Raw genomic sequence first — 20,512 nt, forward strand, 5'->3', positions numbered from 1 at the left:
TAAAATGTTTGGGGGAAAGCTGCCTCCAATTCCCTTAGGAACAAGGTCATATAGGATAGTTGTCAAAACCCTAGACTGCACACATATTAAGCAGACTCTAGTTCTCTGATAACCTGTATTGGAGAAGGGTGCTTGTTAAGACACAAATTCCTGGGTCCTACTGCAGACTTTCTGAACCGGAATAGGTCAAGACAGGGCCCAGGAACCTCCTAAGCAATCCTGGAATGTTTGAGAACTATAGTTTTAGAGTGAGACATTCCCAAAACCAAATCTCAGCCCCACCAATTAACAGCAAGTCATCTCAAGCAAGCCCCTTCATCTCTCCAGGCTCCCTTTCCTCAACTATAAAATGGCATTGGTGAGAATTAAATTCAATGTCTGTAGGTAGGCAAACACCTCACGTGGCCAGCTGGAAACTGTAAGATTCAATAAATGGGAAGCGACCCAAGTGGCCGTCAACTGATGAATGGATAAGCAAATGTAGTATATACAGAAATGAAATATTATTCAGTTATGAAAAGAAAGTTCTGATACCTGCCACAACAGGGATGAATCTTGAGGACATTATGCTCAGTGAAATAAATCAGACACTAAGGAATAAATATTACATGATTCCACTTACATGAGGTACCTAGAGAAGTCAAAGCCATAGAGACAGAAAGTAGAAAGGTGGTTGCCAAGGGCTGGGGGGGAGGGGAGTGAGTGTTTAATGGGTACAGTTTCAGTTTGGGAAAATGAAAAGAGTTCGGGAGCTGGATGGCGGTGAAGACTGCACAACGATATGAATGTACTTCATGACACTGAACTGTGCACTGAGAAATGGTTAAAATGGTAAATTCTATATTAGGTACATTTTATCACAATAAAAAAATAAAATAAATGATAGATATTGTTACCACTCCCACCACAAACAAAGCAAATTTATTTTGAACCCCCCCCCCCCCATTTCCTGCCTTGCTCCCTCGGATCCTCTACAATCAATTTAGCAACAAAGCATCTGGTTGAGGGGTGGAAGGAGAGCCAATGAGGAATGGGAAAGAAATGACAGTATCCGGCCTCTCATTGCTTTTTCTTTAACCCAGGAGTCCCAAAAGTCTCCAAGATGCCAGAGAATGCTTATCCCAACTGTGAAGGAAGCTGATGCAACATCAAATATTAAAAGGGTAGAGGAACTGGCATAGCTTTCCATATAAATGAATCTACTAACATATATGAAGATTGCTTTTAAAATTCAAATATAATTATTTTTTAAAAGGCATCCTGTGAGCTCTGTCTCTCTCCCAACACTGACACTTCTGGGCCCCTGTCATGCTCCAGTGAGGCGCCTGTTGGCAGCCATCCCAAAGCACTTTGTAACATGCCCTCCAGATCCTAAGTGAAAACTGATCAAAGAATTGGCACCGGCAAAGACAAGACTGAAATCAGCTCTCAAAGGGGTGGGGCTGAGCTATTGTCCCTCTTTGTGGGAACAGCTGCTTAACGGGGAATTGGAGCGGCGTGATTATAATATGCAGACGGGCCGCTCTGTTAACAGAAGCCGGCTTAAAGTACTCCGGGGGCCTCCACCTTGCGTTTTGGCAAAGGGCTCTGCGAGGATGCTGTGTCAAACCTTTTTGAAAATGTCTCCTTGACACGGAGGGTGAGTGAGGGCGCCGGTGAATCTCATTACAGCCCCACGCCTCCCTCTGCTGTTCCCCTGCTCCCTTTTCTTGGCTGCTGCCGAGGGGGAGCTGCACGGCGGGGGCGGGGGGAGTCATCCTGGCTCCAGTTTTAATCAGGACAGAGGAAATGCGGGAAAGGAGAGGACCTAGGAGCCCAGCTCCTGAGTCCTATGAGGGAGGGTATTTGTCAGTCTGTGGATTTGCAGATTCCCCGGGGCGGGGCGCAGGGGTGGGCAGGAAGATGGAGTGAGTTTCACCCAAGTTCTTATAAATGATAATACGTCACTGAGAAATTCATCTTCATCGTGCTCAGCACCATCCCAACACTGGGGACCTCAAGCAGCCCCGTGGATACCCCTGACCTCTGGTTTCGCAGGCCAGGGGAGGGGAGGGGAGGGAAACGATCCTTGAGGCATTAGGTTCTTCCATCTGACATAATCCTCCCCTTCACCAGAGAAGGAAACTGCACTTCAGGAAGGTTAAACCAATTTTACAGAGGTCTCCTAGGAGAAAGTGGCAAGGCTAGGACACACCCCCAGTCTGTTTCACTCTAAGGCATTTTGTTTGTGGGTTGGTTTTGTTTTTAATTGCACCCGCCCTAAAAAAACAAATGCATTTCTTTTCTAGGGGGAAAAGTTGGCTGCTCCCAAAATCCTGCCTGCCCCAGTTCGGAAGGATTTCACTGCCTCCTCCACCCATTGGCAGCTAAAAGGCCCCCTGGCCTCTGTCTCTGCAGTGACTGAGGAGATGTGGAGGGAGGGGGGGGGGGGAGCCGGGGAACAGTTTTAAAATGAATATATGCATGTGTCTCTCCTGCTAATCACTGGAATGCATTTTCAGGAGAGGTGAGCAGAGGGATTAGCTGCAGGACTCCCATTAATGTTAACTTTATTTCAGTAATGAGGTGCCAAGGCATGGAACAATCACGGTGGCTAATACGGTGTAATCACAGTGATGAGATATGCATGCTGGGAAGGGAGGGAGAGGGGGTGAGAGTCAGGAGGGGGAAGCTGCTTGCTAGTGGGGACGATGACACCAAAGAGGCAACAGGAGCCAAATTCCAGAGGAAAAGGGAAGAGGCAGGTGAACCCTGCTGAGGGCTGAGCTGGCTGAAGGAAGGCACCTCCGGTAGGCAGGAAATAACAACAGCAACTCCTCAGTGAGGACTTACATTGGCCAGGCCAGGTGAGGAACCCTGCTCATTTCATGGCATGCTCAGGAGGAAACGCGGTCGAGAGCTGGGTATTATCCCCATTGTAGAGATGGGCAAACCGAGTTTTTAAAAAGTTAAGTCATTTGCCAAAGTCACGTGGCCAGTGGAAGAGTCTCAGTTTGAAGTCAGATTTCTCATAATTGCTACACTTTACAGTATGTCCCCTGCGCTATGAATAGAGGATGGGAGAAATAACATGCAAACACCAGAAGCTAGAAGAGTAGCACCAGAAGGAGGAAGAAGTGGCTTTGCACATGGCCAACCCCCCCCCCCATGACGCTGGTGCACGGCTGTGTTCATAGGGCTCACCACACCCAACCAGGGCCATCCATCTGGATGTCTTGGTGATGCTGAGAGAGGGGGATGAAGGAAAGGAGGAGAATCGCCCTCATCAGCCAAGTTCCAGGTACCACCTGTAGCCAGGAAAGAAATCCTCAACGCACCCACGAACAGAAGCTAGAATGTTCGCTGGCTCTCCAGACCACACAAACCCTTCAGTTCGAGAAATGTCTGCTGGCCAGAGACCATTTACTCTCAACAGAGCCTAGTGTCTCTTCAAGTGTGGTCTGCAGGCTCATCTGGGCGCCCCTGGAAAATGCACCTTATCCCCGGAATAAACACTTCCAGGGAGGGGCTCTGTAGCTGCCCTTCCACCAGAGCCCTGGCTTAGGGTTCCCAAAGATTTCTCTGTGCTTTAAAGAGCTTGCAGGTGTCCAAGGCATAGCATTTCGATGTCTATAACCAGTAAGACACACTCTGCCGGTCAGTCCTGCCCCGATCCATGACCCCATCACCTCACGGGTTGCTTAGAATCATGAAGTTCATAACATTCAACATAATTACGGAGCACCTACTATGTCCCAAGCTCTATTCTATGCCCTGAGAATATAGCAGGGGAAAAATCTAAGTCCTGCCTTCCTAAAGCCTGCATTCCAGTGAAGAAGACAAACAGGATGTCCTGTCGGAGAGCGCCATGAAGAAAAACACTTGCAGGACAGCAGTGATTCTCAACCAGGGCGATGCTGCCTCTCGGGGGACAGTGGGCAATGTCTGGAGACATTGTTGGTTGTCACAATTGGGTGGGGGTGGGGGTCCACTGTCATCTGGTGGGGAAGGGAGAGGGATGCTGTTCAACATCTTATAATGCCCACGACAGCCCCCACTGCAAAAAATCGTCTGGCCCCAAATGTCACTAGTGCCGAGGCTGAGGATCCCTGGCGCAGAGAAGACAGAGGTGTGCTCTTCAGGATAGGGGTGTGGGAAGGCCCCTGGAGAGGGACACTTGAGCAGAGACCCAGGGGAGTGAAGGACGTCTATGGGCAGAGGGGAGGCGCACACAGGGCACAGCACCTGGTTGGACTGGGGATTTCAGTGTAAGTGCGAGGGAGCCTGGGGGTTCCTGGCAAGATGGTGAGATGCTCTCGCTTACCTTTCCGGAGAGTCCCTCTGCCTATGGGGAGCAAAGGGGAGCAGGAGGACCAGCTGGGAGGCTGCTAGCATCATCTAGACCAGAAACGTAGGGGCTTGAACAAGAGCAGGAGAGGCGGGGTGGTAAGAAGTGGTCTGGTGCAGAACATGCCGTCAAGGTAGAGCCTTTGGGACTTGCTCATGGATTAGATGAGGGTGTGACAAAGGAGTCAAGAGTGATGCTTGGAGCCCACTTTCCACTAGGTGCCTGGTCCAAGTGCATCTCTGAAAAACGTGACTCCATGCCCCCCTCCTCCCCTTAACCCAGTGTTTCTCAACTAGGACGACTGTCCCCTCCAGGGAACATTAAAAGGCCGTGTCTGGAGACATTGTGGGTTGTCACCACTGGGAATGAGGGCTGCTACTGGCACCTAGTGGGTAGAGACCAGGGATGCTACTCAACGTCCTACAGTGCACAGCAGAGCCTCCCCCTCTCCCACCTCAAAGAATCATCTGGCCCCAAATGTCAACAGTGGTGAGGCTGAGGAATCCCTCCCCACCCCTGCCCCCTGCCACATCCTCTCACACAGGGCCCGGCCCCACCAATTTAGGAGGACTTCATCAGAGCCTGGAGATTCCGAATCAATGCATGTCAGTGGCTAAGGTCCATATTAACTACATCTCACTTGCTTCTGATGGTGACACAGATCAGATGCTGCTGCTGTCGCTGCTGCCGCCACATGAAACAAGAGTGTTGGAGAGCAAATTCATTATCCAGCTGTTAAGAGCGACAGCATATACACGTCTCTCTCAGACTGGGGGACCTGGGAGCCAGCCCTGCTGTATGACTAAGTGGCTGCCAGCCTCCTCCTCCCTGTAACCTTGACACGCCGGGGCAGGGCCTCCAACGCACAAGCTAAAAATCCAAAAGGCAACATCGGCGGCAACAAATGGATGGGTTAATTTGTTTCATGCCCCTGTCGCTAGCAGACTTTCATGGTTTAATATCCCAGCTGCTAGGAATCAGATTCAGCAGAAGGCAGAAAATGTGACGTCGATGTAGAGATCCGATTGTATTCAGTTGTGTTTGCTTAAAAACCGGTTTTGGGTCCGCAGGTTATTCTGGCTGGCTTGGACCTCTAGCAACAAGCTATCACACTTCCAGGTGGTATCTTTAAGGAAAGCTAATTAGGATTCTTGGCACTTGTAGCACGAAACAGTTTTACAATTTTCTTCAAAGCAATTTGCCAACATTAGCTAATTACAACACCCAGCCTTCCGTTGAGGGACAATGGGAAGAAAGTAGAATCTTCATTTCTGAGCATCTGCTGGAGGGTAAAAGCTCCGAATTCCTGTTGCTTCCACTTGGTGGAGGTCTTTCTCTGAAGGTGGCCTTGCATGGTTGTTAGCAACCTTCTAGGGATCACTGAAAAGACTCCATCTTTTCTAGCACTTTGTCTCTAAAATAAAGGACAACACTAAGAAGGGAGTTTGACCAATTAAGATTGGTTCGCTAAGCCAGAGGTCAGTACACTATAGCCTGCAGGCTGAATCCAGCCCCCGACCTGTGTAAATAAAGTTTTATTGTAACACAGCCAAGCCCATTTGTGTACATAGTGTCTTTGGTCGCACTCAAGCTACTCAAGCTACGACAGCGAAGTTAAACATTTAAAACAGAGCCCGTATAACTTCAAAACTAGAAATACTTACCTTCAGGCCCTTTACAGAGAAAGTTTGTTGACTCCTGCACTTCACATCTGCCTTGACCGTGATCTTCCACCTGGGAGGGTCAAACTGCCCCTGGCCCTGACCAGGCTTATCTCATGCATCCATCTCCAGGTGTCTATGTCATCAATAGGGCTCTGAGATTCTGCACTCTAGGCCGAAACAAGAACCAGCACACCCACGTGGGGAGAAAACCTTCTTCGTACAGGACAAGGGGCTCAGCCTAGACATGTGCATGCTGTTGGCAGAAGGGCAGAGAGGGCCCGGGAAAGAGCACAGATGGCCTTCATTTCAAGTCACTTCTTGCCTAAGGCCATTGCATCGCATCAAAATGCAGGGCTGGGTCTGAGCCCCACTTCCTGGCTCCTCGGGCCTGGTAAGCCGCATCCCCTCTCATGGATCGTTTCCTCCTGTGTAAAGTGGGAAACATTCCTGCTTTGCAGGGATGCTGTGCTGTGTTTCAGTACGTCTTTCGAGACTCCATTGTCAATGCTGCCACACAACACTCCCTCTACCAAGGGCCAGAAGGGAGGACCGACCCCCGTTAACCGGTGTTCCCCCTATTCAAACCCCCCATTCCGGTCCTGGCCCCGCAGCTCTCCTCCCAGAGTCTCATTACGGTTATTAGCACAAGACCCCAAATGAAGGCTTTTGAATAAGTGTCCTTGGACAGAAGGGTTATGTAATTTTAAAAAGAGGGGAATTTGAATTTACTCCGCCAGTGTAAAAGTGACAATTAGGAAATGTCAAAACCCAATAGACTCTCCTTTTTATTTCATTTTCATAAGAATCGCAGGGCCAGCCTTCCCCTGCATGGTTCATCCCCAACATCCCTCCCTCCCCAGGCCCCACCACGCAATCTGAAAATTCCGTGTTCGGAATTCACTCCCCTGTGTTGAGTACCGCCCACTGGGTAAGGCCTCTAGTTCAAGGAAGGGCACAGGGATGGAGCTCGCCAGGTCCCAGGGTTGCCTAGGATTGTTGGGAGGGGTCAGGGGTCACCAATAGAGTCAATTCCTCTGGTCCCGAGGTGTCCGACAGCAGCACTGATGTGACTTGTCGGCTTGGGGGTGGCAGAGACATTCTAGACACCCCCTTCCATTTTTCCCCCAGCCTCACTGGTACATGCTTATCTGCCTTTGTGTGGAGTAGCTTGAAGGGTCCTTATTCATCCAGGACAAAACTGCTTTACGAGGGTAAAGAAAAACTCTACTGTTGGAAACATTCCCAGCATCCCCCTTATAACAAGGCCCCTCTGCCAATCGGCCCCTTGAAGAAGGAACTGGGGAGGCAGAGCTGGGGGTGACCGGCAGATAGGAGAAAGGCCCTGCCTACAGATGCTGCACAGGCCTTTCAGAATCAGAGGACAATGCGTGTGTGTCCCACAGACTCGCAAACCGCCATGGGCAGGACTGGGGTCCTGCAGCGTAGACCACAGAGGGCTCAAGCAGACCACTAACTTAGGGCATCTGAACAAGGAAACCACAGACTGCTGCCAAGTGGCCAGTCTTTTAGCTTAGTCTAAACCCCTCATTTCACATTTTGGATCCACTCAGCTGCACTGCCCACTAGAAGCTTCTGAAGGTAAAGGGGCTTAACAGCTTGTTCACCAGCCTGAAAGTCACAGAATCATAGCAACTCAGGGTTGGAAGATAGAAATGAATATTTGCTGAACGTGGCATGTGCAAGAAACTTTACATAATCTATTTAAGCCAAAAAGAGCCTGTGAGGAGGGTACTGTCACACCTGTCTTACAAATATGAAAACCAAGCTCCAGAGCAACTAAGTATTAGGGTAAAATGACGCTACTCGTCAGGGGCAGAATTGGAGATTAAGCTCAGGTCTTTCTGGCTGAGCCTGGCTCTCCACTCTGGCTTCCACTTCCTCCGTGGGGGTCCCAAGCACAACACCTCTCCCCAACACACACACCAGCCCTTTGCAAAGCTTCTTGTACACATTTTAAAAACAGCTTTATTGGGACATAATATAAATATAAAATGCACACCTATTTCAAGTGTATTCTTAGTATATTTCTTAGTATATTCAGAGTTGTGCAGCCACCCCAACATGTGTTGTAATGGAATTATACAACATGTGGTCTTTGGGGACTGGCTTCTTTCACTCAGCATCATGTTTTCAAGGGTCGTCCATGCTGTAGGCTTGTGTCAGCACCTCATTCCTTTCTATGGCTGAACCATATTCCGTCGTATGGATAGTCCACATTTTTGCTTACCCATTCATCTTTTGACAGGCATTTGGATTGTTTCCACTTTTGGGCTGTTGTGAACAACACTGGTATGAATATCTGTGTAAGTGTTTTTCTGCACATTTTTTAAAAAATCACATTTTTACTCCTTTTATTAAAGGTTGAAAGTTATAAACACCTGTTCTCTCGTTGAACAACACTGCAAATATTTGTTGAAATGACGAGGCATTTATGACAGGAGAAGCAGCTGGATGTGGTGAAAAGAAAGTAGGTCAGGAGCCAGGGCACAGAATTTATTTTTTTCATTCATTCAATAAAGACCTATTAAAATACACTATAAGGCATTATACTGGGTTCTAATGATTTTACATCCTGACTATTCTATCATTCATTAAAAGAAAAGTTTTTGCCCATTCTGTCCTAGAAAACAAAGGTCAGTCATTTATCTTTCCAAGGCCTCACTCTCATCAGCAAAGTGGGGACAATACATACACCTGGGTATAGCTGGGAGGGCTGGGAGAAGAAGGTATAATGATACACCTGACAGTCCTAGACTATCAGGGACTCAACAAATATGATAATATGACCCATATGACAAGAGAAATGACTTGCATTCATTTTCCTTTCCTCACCTAAGGTAAAGTATTGCTTTCTACTCAATGATGAAATGTTTCACACACCAGGAACTGCCTGTAGAATGAGAAACACACAAGCTTCCCTGCCTTATAGAAAACAGATTTGGTTTTCATAAGTGGTTGAATCTTTAAATGCTACCTCCAAAGGTGGAAAAACCTTTTAAAGCAACAGAAGTAGGTCAGAATGAAAACAATTAGTTGGTACCTGACAATCTACCACGGAGAAGGGAAAAAAGGAAAAGACCTTCCACAGAACGTTCAAGTTCCTGGCATTGCACTTTCCCATCTTTGCCAGAAGATGGCGACGTGGTCCCACAAGGTTGCATTAGTGCAACGTTGGCAATGGAATCACAGGGACAAAGGGCACCTGAAGTTGTGCTGCTTGGAAACTTGTTCACCTTGTCAATTGCACTGCAGAGGTCTGGGCATCACTAAGCACATTCCAAGGGAGAAAAAGAGACATGAGGAACAATGATGTGTTTACAAAGGCTACAGGGATCTGACGAAATTTGCAAATGGCTTGAGGTCTAACTCCAGATATCACCAGAATAAAGTTATTGGGGGTGGAGGTAGGGATAAGGGCATTAAAACATTGTGCAAGTTAGTATCAAATAATTATCCCTTTATGTTACATCTATTCCAAGGAATATTATCATTCATTAAAAATCAAGTGGTGGGCTTCCCTGGTGGCGCAGTGGTTGAGAATCTGCCTGCCAATGCAGGGGACACGGGTTCGAGCCCTGGTCTGGGAAGATCCCACACGCCGCGGAGCAACTAGGCCCGTGTGCCACAATTACTGAGCCTGCGCGTCTGGAGCCTGTGCTCCGCAACAAGAGAGGCCGCGATAAGGAGAGGCCCGCGCGCCGCGATGAAGAGTGGCCCCCACTTGCCGCAACTAGAGAAGGCCCTCACACAGAAATGAAGACCCAACACAGCCATAAATAAATAAATAAATAGAGATACATGAAATTGCTAAAATTAAAAAAAAAAGGGACATGCTCACCATCCATCCTTTAAAAAAAAAAAAAAACCAAGTGGTATTAGACATGACACCACAAGCACAAGCAACCAAAGAAAAATTAGTTAAATTGAACTTCATCAAAATTACAACTTTTATGCTTTAAAGAACACCATCAAGAAAGTGAAATGTCAACCCACAGAATGGGAGAAATGTTTGCAAATCATGAACCCGATAAGGGGCTCATATCCAAAATATATAAAGAACTCGAACAATTCAAGAATAAAAAGACAACCCAATTTTAAAATGGGCAAAGAATTAGGATAGACATCTCTCTAAAGAAGATGTCCACGTGGCCACTAAGCACATGAAGAGACGTTCAACATCATTAGCCATCAGGGATATGCTAAGTCAAAAGCCACAATGAGATACCACTTCATCAGCACTAGGATGGCTGCAATCAAAAGGACAGACAATGACAAGTCTTAGCAAGGACATGGAGTAATTAGAATCCTCATACACTGCTGGTGGGAATGTGAAATGGTACAATTGCTTTGAAAAACAGTCTGGCAGTTCCTCAAAAGATGAAACAGAGTTACCATATAACCCAGTAATTCCACTTCTAGGTATATGCCTAGAACAGAAAGTGTATGTCCGCACAAAACGTATACACAAATGTTCACAGCAACATTATCCACAATAACCAAGAAGTGGAAACAACCCAAATGCCCATCAACTGATGAATGGATAAGCAAATGTGGTCTATTCATATGATGGTATACTATTTAGCCATAAAAAGGAATGAAGTACTGAGACATGCTACAACATGAGTGAACTTTGAAAACATGCTAAGTGAAAGAAGTTAGTAACAAGAGACTACATACTGTATGATTCTGTTTATATGAAATATCCATTAATAGGTCAATCCATAGAGACAGAAGGTAAATTAATTGTTGCCACAGGCTGGCAGGGAGGAAGAAAGAGGAGTGACTGCCAACAGGTATGGGGTTTCTTTTGGGGAGATGAAAATGTTCTGGAATTAGTGGTAGTGTCTGCATAACCTTGTGAATAGGAAAAATTACTGAACTGTATACTTAAAAAGGGTGAACTGTATGGTGTATGAGTATTTCAACTAAAAAATAAATTTTTAAAAAAGAACAAAGTACTGATACATGCTATAATTGGACAAACCATGAAAACATGGTGCTTTCATGTTTGTGAAAGGAACCAGTCACAAAAGATCACATATTGTATGATTACATTTATATGAAATGTCCAGAATAGGCAAATCTACAGACAGAAAGTAGATTAGTGGTCATCTAGGGCTGGAAGGATTGGGGGGAAATGGGAGGGCAATAGCTAACGGGTATGGGACTTCCTTCTGGGGTGATGAAAATGTTCTAAAATTGACTGTGGTGATGGTTGCACAATTCTGTGAATATACTAAAATCACTGAATTGTACACTTTAAATGGGTGAACTGCATGGTAAGTGAATTGTATCTCAACAAAGCTGCTACAAAAAATAGAGTTCCAGGGCTGCTGGGTCACACAACGGGGAAGGGGCAAGGGGTGGTGTGGAACACACCATTCTCTTTGTTACCAAATGAATGATGCCCCCTGGAGTTGTGAAATGAAATGTGGGCCTTCACCCACCTCCCTGAATCAATGCATTCTTGGTGGGCAGTGACCTTGGTTCCGTAACTCCACAGCCAGCCTGGCATGCAGGCCACTTTCTCTGCCTTGTGATCCCCAAATCAGATGTCAAAGCCCCATTCGAGGGCCATTCATTTGGTTACAAAATGGTAAAATAGGATCACAATTTTCTTTTTTGTTAAATATATTAATATATGTGCATGTGTATGAAAAGAGATACACACCAAATAATGGTTATCTACAAATGGAAGGATTATGAAGGCTTCTATTCTCTTTACTTCTCTAATTTTCTATAATGCAATATGTCACTTTATAATTAGGAAAAATTAGAAAAATGCATATATGTGTATATGCATCAACTGTGTTGCTGTCTCACAACTGCATGTCGGCATTCTATTTTAAACTGGTTCTAATTTAATTTGTTTTACTAATCAGTACTACATACAAATACACAGAGTTTCCTCAAATCCTTTTTGCAAAGAAACAAGTTATACTAGTGTAGGTTTATGAATGAGGTGGAACTAAATAAATGGTTCCTGGATGTCCAAGCATAAAAGACTTTCTCTGGAAACCCAAAGTGACAGTTTATCCTAAGGGGGACGGTAGCATTGACACCTAAGAATGTTTAGGTACTATGTTTCCAAAACCAGAGGCTCAGGATCAACTCGATTTTAAATTCCAGAAGACTGTCTTCCAGATCTCTGTACCCCCTAGCACAGAGCTAAGCACACAGTAAATGCCAAGTAAATACGTGCTGAATGAATGACTGGGGCTGGCAATTCCCCGTCATCACCATTCAAGGGGCAACGAAGTTTAACCCAGGGTTTCTCCACCTCAACACTGTGGACAGTGGGGGCTGTGCCTCAATTAGAGGCCAACAGTACTTCTACACACACACTTCGTGACAATCAAAACTGTCTTCACACATTGGCTTATGTCCCCCGGGGGGCAAAATCTCCCTGCACTTAAACACCACAGGTTCAAAGCAGCACTTTTCAGGTCTTGAAGCTACCAACTAGAATCCTGGAATGCCAGGGCTGGAAGGACCCTCATACGTGCTCCCATGTACACGTTCACAGATGGGCAAACAGGCCCAGAAAAAAAGAGACACACTGGAGCCAAGATGACTCCAGCAATACAGCTCAGTGTTGCTCCCTACCCCGCACTGTCCTTCGGGTTTGCATAGTAACTCAGCATCATTTCCTTCAAGGATTTTATCAGTCAGTGAGGGCTGTCATAACAAAATACCACAGACTGGGGAGCTAAAACGGCAGGAATTTATTCTCTTGCGGTTCTGGAGGCTGGAAGTCCGAGATCAAGGTGTCAGTAGGTTTGTTTCTCCTGAGGCCCTCCTTGGCTTGCAGACGGCTGCCTTCTTAAAGCCCTGGTGTCTCTCCCTCTTCTTAGAAGGACACAGTCCTATCAGATTAGAAGCCACCCTCACAGCTTCACTTTAACTTAATCACCTCTTCAAAGGCCTTTTCTCTAAATAGGTTTACATTCTGATGCACTGGGGTTGGGAATTCAGCATACGGATTTTGGGAGGAGACAATTCAGCCCATTATAAGGACTCTGCTCAGTGGGAAAAAGAATGTTAAGATAGAGCCCTCTCACCTGGGTTGTGCTAAAAGGCTAAGATCCCCTTTCAATGCATTATTCAAAAACCCTTCCTGGCAGGACTAGCAGCGAGGTGAAACATTCTGCTTAAGTCAAGGATGATCCAAACCCAAGGTCAAACAGCAAGCTTCAGAGCAAATAACCCCTCCTCCATCTAGGACCTCCTTCTCAGCGCTCAGAGCCCAGTATGGCACTTACTACATCACAGGGGCTAAAAGTCCAGGTCCAAGAGCAAAAAAAGATCTGGGTTCCGTCACTATCCTGGTTTAAACCACTAAGACAGTGTTCCCCTACACGAAGAAATTAATGAGTTCGTTTTTTTAGAATGAGGATAAAAAGACCTACTACCTCATAAGCGTGGTTGTTAGGATTAAGTAAGAGGCGTTTAGCGCCAGAAATGATAGGAAGACAGTCGCTGCTATCACAGTGTGCCTAGGCTGGGCCCACGTGCACCTTCCAGGGCTCTGAAGTTGGCATCTAACGGTATAACCTGGAGCAAAATTTAACCTGAGCATCAGAGCCTTGCTCTTAAAATGAAGATGAGAAAGAATACCGGCCTCAGAAGACAGTGCCATGTGAAAGTGATGGTGCAAATGTTTTTTGTCTGGGTAGGAATGGTCAAGAGACTATTCTACATTTTGCCTCGGTGAACGGGAGAGGAGGAAGAAGGGGGCAGTCACGGGCACTGAGTTAAGCCTGGGGTCTTCGAGGGCACCAGCAGCAGATCTATTTCCTTCTCCTTGCAATGGATACTCCCCTGAGTCCCTGTGCACAAAATCGACAAGCCCCGGGAAAGTGTCTTGGTTTGTCGTCACTACCAGATGGTCCTTCATTGTCTTAGGGAGAGGGAATCCACTCAGGCACAGGTCCCACAGTCTCCCGACAAGGACTATGCTGAGGACAGAAAACCTAAGGAATTGGTGCCGCCAAGTGGCACAGAGAGCAACTGCTCTTTGTGCCCCTGGCACCTCCTTCTTCTCTCCTCTCCCCTTCCTCTTCCTCCCATCTATCTCTCTTCCCCCTTCTTTCCTTGAAAGAGTGCCCACGATCATCGTTTAATTCAGTGGCCATCCTTGAAGGTCTGAAAAGGCTGTGGTGAAAAGACAGGGCTTTAAGATCATATTGGACCTGACTCCGTAGTTCCTCCCTGCGCTAAATCAGGTCAATGAGCTTATTTGTGTCAAATAAATGAGCCCGGCTGACGGCTAAGCAGCTGCAAGACTATTTATCTCAGGCCTCCAAGCTGGCACTCAGCAGGCTGCAGGCAAAGCTCAGGAGGGGCACGGGTGTCAGGGCCTGAGCTCTCAGAGCACGCCCTGGATTGCTGCCCAGACAAAAACCTCCCGAGAGAAACTGAGTCCAGCACGTGTGTGGGGGGGGCCGAGATGGGGCGAGACTCTAGGCCTCTGAAACTATGGAGGTGAGCAGAGAAGATTCCAGCTCCAAATAGCAGCCCACGGAGCATCTGGGAACATCTTTAGAAAATGACATCCCTCCTGCCCTCAAAAACCATCATATGGGCCACAAACTTGACAAAGCAGAGCTGGCTTTTGGGGAAACTTGGCTGCTTTGAGCTCAGCTCATCCTTTCCCCAAACCAGACATCCAGAAAGACGGTACCCATGTGTCCTTCCCAGCCATTTTATATATTTTTTTATTTTTTTAATTCTGCAGTTAGTGATTCACTGAAATGAATGACATACTTCAGAGATTTGGAGTGGGGCTCCCCCCATCTTTTTCTCTTAGCTCTCTCAGGAAAGCGGCATTCTGCCGTGACAGGCTTTGACCTCAGCACATTTCCTGCAGGTCAACTCTGGCTGAAATAGAATGTCTGTAACTTATTTGTGAAGAACACAAAGACTTGTCTCCCCACTGTGTAAAAATCAGACAGAAAAGGGATGCAGAAATGCAATGACAAACTTGTATGCATTTCTAAAAGGGCTTTCAATCCTACCCTGGCTTTATTTTAGAGGCCAGATGACACAATTAAAATGTGTACTTTTAAATAAATAAATAAATAAAAATTAAAAAATTAAAAAAATTAAAAATAAATAAAATGTGTACTTTTCCCGCTCTGTAAATTAATTAGCTATAGTTGGGTTAAGCCAACACAACAAGAACTGTTTTAAAATATTATGTACAGCAGGATTCTACCTTTATTTATGTACTAACACAAAATACACATTCATGTACGAAAAAAAGATAACTTTACATAAAAACTTTAATTAGTGGTTATCTTTGGGGGCTGGGGATCTGACTATTGTGGTACAATTTAGTATCTTTGTAATTTTCTATTATTTTAAAATGTAATTCCCTACATTTTCAGGTTTCTGCCTAGTAATCAGGAAAGAAATGAAAGGGAAACCTTTCACTGAGCGATGACTACAGAAGCCCTTAATAGGAATTCCAAGATGCTCTGAGCATCTCAGGTTAAGCATGCCTAAATAATTTAGCACTGTATTAAGGTATAGCTACAGAGCACATTCTGGGCTTCCCTGCCAAAAGACAGCTGTTTTTATGATGGAAAACACAGCAGCTGTCTTCACAGGTGCAGAGCAGCAATACATAATAAGTTGGTCCCAGCAGAGAAGAATATGGTCTCTATTTAAAATCTGAGGAGAAAAAGGCAAAAAATGGTGAGCCCCAGTTGAAATCTTCAAGAGAAAAGGGGAAGCCCTGATTTGAAGAAAACAGGCTCCAGATGGCTGGTCTCCACTTACCCAGTGAAAATCAAAGCCAAGGACCAAGTCGCTGGGCTCTGGTCTTGCTTTAACACACGGCAGGATCTTTGGCACAAAAATCAGAATTTTGGATCTGCAAGATACCTTAGCAATCACCCTCCTTTGACAAATGAGGAAACCAAAGCCAGAAGAGGTTAATGTACTCAAGGCCATTAATGCCTGTGCTCTCATCAGTAAAATTAGGATGCTACTCACAGACTTCATTCTGCTGTTACACTTATAAACACACACACTCCTCCTCAGTAATAGTGACATGTAACCAACACAGTCTGAAATCTTGAATTTAACTGATAGCCAACACCACTTTTTCTTTTAGCAAACACTTCTGATTTTGATAATCCGGATGTAAGCTGACCAGAGCTTGCCTACTCTATGCTGCATAAAAAAATGTATGAATTTAGAAAGTCCAAAGACCTGAGGAACTACTGACCCTACCAAAAACTTGTAAAGTACCCACTTAGAAATAAAATGCATTTCTAGCAGTGATATGTTTTGGTTCCTCCGAGCCCACAGACTGTGCAGTCCTGAGAAACAATATAGCTGGACCCCTGTCCAAACATTTGACTGACTGCAGGGCCCGCTGGTTGTAACTAGCCAGTTGCTCTGTTTATTATACTATTAAAGGCTGTACTTGTATTTTTAAAAAGTCCAGCAGTTCAGCTCTAACAGCAGACATGAATCGAGTTGTACACTTGAAGGTACGTGGCGAGGGGCTGCCGGGACACGGAGTCGGCCACACAAACACAACCCCTGTTGTTCCCCACTCAGGCCCTCGGGGGCCACCTGTTCCTCTTCGTGTCTGTGTAAGCTGACTGGACGCTGAATGTTGCAGACATGTGACTGAGCGAAAATGGGGATCCCGGTACCCAAAACTGTCCTCACACCATGACAACACACTATGCAACAAGAGTCCACACAGGCAAAGGGCCCGGAAGGCAACGCACTGATGCCACAGAGTCAGGAAAAGTGCTGTGTAGGAAAGAACTCTCACAATCCCACTGGCTTCTTTTTTCTTTTAATTATTTCTACTTACTTATGTGGTACCTTTTTAGAGTAGAATGACCAGTTTTCCAAATGGAATCTGTAGTGACTCATTTCCCCTCGCCCCACCCCCAAAGGCCCTCCTTGCAAAGAGCTACTGTAGGGGGATGGGGAGGGCAGATCTGCCAGGAGGGGAGGGGGCTCTCTGTAAACCTGGTCATTCTGCCCACGGGAGGGTGTCTGCACTTGGATTGTGTCAGCGCGCGAGGGACGCTGCCGCAGAGTAACAGTGCCATTCCTGGAGGCAGCACTGGGCTGGTAGAGACCAGGGAGGAAGCAGCACGTCCTGTGGGATTCCAGGGTAATTTAATCAGCAGCACTTGCACACGGCAGAAGGCAAGGGCAGCGAAATAACCAAGTTGGCTCTCAGCTCCTGGTAGTTTTTCTGTTTAACCGAAGGGGGTAAAATCTGACCCGAGAGTAGGGCCTCTGCCTCGGCCGGCACTGCTGATGCATGGAGCTGGATGACTCTGTGTCGTGGGGGCAGTGGTGGGCTCCACCCACTACACATACCACCTGCCCTCAGTTGTGATAAGAATGTCTCAGACATTGCCAACTGTTCCCTGGGGGCAAAACTGCCCCCATTTGCTGCCCTAGATCAACTGGAAAAGTTAGTTAACAAGTGAGCCACTGGATTCTGAGTAATGCAGGGTTGAAAAAAACAAGAAAAGGGGTTTAAGGCCTCCTTCAGTGAAGAACGTTCTGTAAGAAAAAGACCAACAAAAGAAAAACTGGCCAAGGTCAAGAAGAGCAGTTTACCACATGTGAAAGATAAACACCCAATCAAAATATGGGAAGAAATGAAATATCAATTAGAACATAGAGATCCATTAGCAAAAAGAGTTAAAAAATGATACCAAGGGGTTCTTAGGTATATGACAAAAGACACTCCCCACATACTTTATTTATTTTATTTATTTTTGGCTGTGTCAGGTCTTAGTTGTGGCACACGGGATCTTTCGTTGAGGTGCGCGGGCTTCTCCCTAGTAGTGGCGTGCGTGTTTTCTCTTCTCTAGTTGTGGCGCGCAGGCTCCAGGGCGTGTGGGCTCTGTAGTTTGCGGCACGCAGGCTCTTCAGTTGAGGCTTACGAGCTTAGTAGTTGTGGCGTGCGGTCTTAGTTGCCCCACGGCATGTGGGATCTTAGTTCCCTGACCAGGGATCAAGCCTGCGTCCCCTGCATTGTAAGGCGGATCCTTTACCACTGGACCACCGGGGAAGTCCCACTCCCCACATAGTTTAGGTGGGAGTATAAATTGGTGAAAATCATTCTCAAATAAACATACAAATGTGTATGTGAAAGCATATCATCAGTGCACTATTTGTAGCAGCCAAAAAAGAAAAAAAAAAAAAACAGTAATAAGCTAAATGACCTCAGCAGGGATTAATAACATTACGGTATATCCATGAAACCGACACCAGGTGGTCACTAAAAATTATTAGATAGGCCTATATGTCACATAGAAGGATGTCCATCAGAGGATTGCTTTCAAGAAGAAAAAGTATTCTCATATCTGCCTAGAAAGTCATGAGGGAAGAGAAAAAAAACGGCTGATCTCTAGGTTGCATGATTTTAGGTCATTATTACTTTCATCTTGACACATTTCTGAATTACCTGCATTTTAAAAATTATCTTTAGCATGAGTTCTTCTAAAAATAGTTGTAAAAATAATACCTAGAACTCTGTAGTTGCCACCCTTCCACCCAAGGGGCCCACCCATCCCCACCTTGCCAACTACGTGATGTCAGACCCCCACTGGACTGCAGATGTGGACTTCATGCCCAGCACTGGGCCTTTACTCACTCCAACACCTCACAACAACCCCACGAGGAGCAGATGCGATCCCATATCACAAAGCAGGGCCTGGGACTCAGAAGAGGAAAGACTACCCAAGGCCATGCCTTAATAAGTAGGAGTTACTGACTACAAGGCCGAATTCTCTCCAGCCTGTGAAGAGTAGACTAAATAACAGTAGAAATTAACACAACAGAGTAAAGTAACTATACTCCAATAACCATTAAAAAAAAAAAAAAAAAAAGGAGTAGACTAAATAAGCAACATCTCCGTTCATTTACAATCTACCTGCAAATCCCAACGATGGGAACAGCTTGCTCGGAACCTTGCACACAGCTCCCACAGCGCCTTTGCAGCCTCACCAACTGAGGCACTCCCTGGACAGCCTCCAAGTCAGCTCCTGGAGCAGGCCAAAAACTGCAAACCCTGCTCTAAAATCCTATCCCCCGCTTTTCCAAGAGCTGCTGAGCTCGCCCTCCGATGCCAGCCCCAGCGTCGCCAGGTCCAGGGCCACCCCAAGTCCCAGGCCCTGTGGAGGCAGCGCCTTTTTCTACAGAATGCTTCTTTCCCTGTTAGAACATATCTTATCTTTATTGCTCCAGCAACGAGCATGGCAATTAAGATTCAGAACTGAGGGAAATGCTTTGAATTACCCAACTACCTTTCACCCCAAACATAACAATTTAAAAATTTTTCTTCTAAACTAAAGGTGTTTTCATTCCTTCTCTGATCTTTTCTTAAAATCCGATGTGTATCATGCACTTTGCTAAGCTCTGGGCATACAAAACTACGACAAGGTCCCTAATTCTGGAAATCTTCAGTCGAAGGAGCCAGAAACAAACCAGAGAGGGGAGCAGGGAGGGGTCCAGGCTAGAAGCCTGGGGAGGCCCATGACGTTCCACGTCCTTGGGTGGCTTCGTTACAGAGTCTGCAGTACCATGACTTTCCAAAACAGCGAACGTGCCTCTTAGGAGTACAGAAAAACATACTCTAGGGCTGAATGAAAATGACCTTTGGATTACTGACCCAATTTGGCTACTTATACCACCTCTCCCCTCTGCTGGCCTGGACAACCGAGATCTATATGCTCTCAGAGGAGTGTTTACAGATGAGTCAGTGTTGGAGCTGGCGAGGGGTGGTGGGAAGGACAGTGGACCCGGCGCCGGAGATGAAGGTCGTGTTTTGGTTCCGTCATGGGGCCCAGGGAAGTCACTTCACTCCATTTCTTCATCTACGAGGTGGGAACAAACGAGCTTAATTCTCTACCTAAGTTGCAGAGGCTGTGAAAGCAGTGAAAATGCAAAACGTGCTTGCCAATATTCAAATACAGAATAAACAGGTATGGCTGACCTTTGATATAAACTGTTTTCACAGTAAATCTACGTTATTGCCCAAGGGTTCAAATAAGCTCAAAGGAGCGGCTGGTCAGTGACAACTACCAGGAGACAGACTGAGTTACCAAAAGCAATGAGCTGGTGAAACATGCAGACGTGTCCATTACTTTCACACACAGTCTGATTTAGCACCAGTGAACACACACAGAATCTGAAAAACCTGATGCAAACTGAATAGATTTCCTGGGATCTAACATTAAAAACAACTGCCAGACAGTTCACCCTCTAAGAAAGTTGACTTAGGGGGACAAACTACTTGGGGAAGATAAGTGTAAGTAACAGGAGGGAGTTAAGGGAAACTATTCCATTGAATGGACTACAGAAACATACAGGAAGGCAAACGTGGCCCAAGGAAAAAGCTCCACTGAAATAAAAATGCTAAAAGTGGGCTGTAAAGCTCGTGCTCTGCTCTGAGGGCAACCGCTGAACAACCGAAAAAGAACAAGGAAGACCCCCTGCCCAATACCAG

At 46.1% G+C, this 20,512-nt stretch overlaps 1 protein-coding gene across 8 annotated transcripts in view; it reads right to left on the reverse strand.

Annotated features, from left to right (window-relative positions):
• The window catches only part of SPRING1 (SREBF pathway regulator in golgi 1), a 222,041-nt gene that overhangs the window by 183,721 nt on the left and 17,808 nt on the right, over window positions 1-20,512 (reverse strand). Inside the window, exon 6 of one of the 8 annotated variants that reach the window (XM_057526698.1) lies at window positions 8,291-9,278. The exons of 5 other annotated variants lie outside the window; for them this stretch is intronic. In XM_057526698.1, the coding sequence (XP_057382681.1) occupies window positions 9,276-9,278 (3 nt within the window). In that variant the 3' untranslated portion in view covers window positions 8,291-9,275. Of the gene's footprint in view, window positions 1-8,290; window positions 9,279-15,188; window positions 19,881-20,512 lie in introns of those variants that run through there. 2 more of the 8 variants (XM_057526695.1, XM_057526697.1) reach the window with 2 other exon arrangements.

Source organism: Balaenoptera acutorostrata, chromosome 13, assembly GCF_949987535.1.
Source record: "Balaenoptera acutorostrata chromosome 13, mBalAcu1.1, whole genome shotgun sequence".
In the NCBI taxonomy this organism is placed as follows: Eukaryota; Metazoa; Chordata; class Mammalia; order Artiodactyla; family Balaenopteridae; genus Balaenoptera; species Balaenoptera acutorostrata.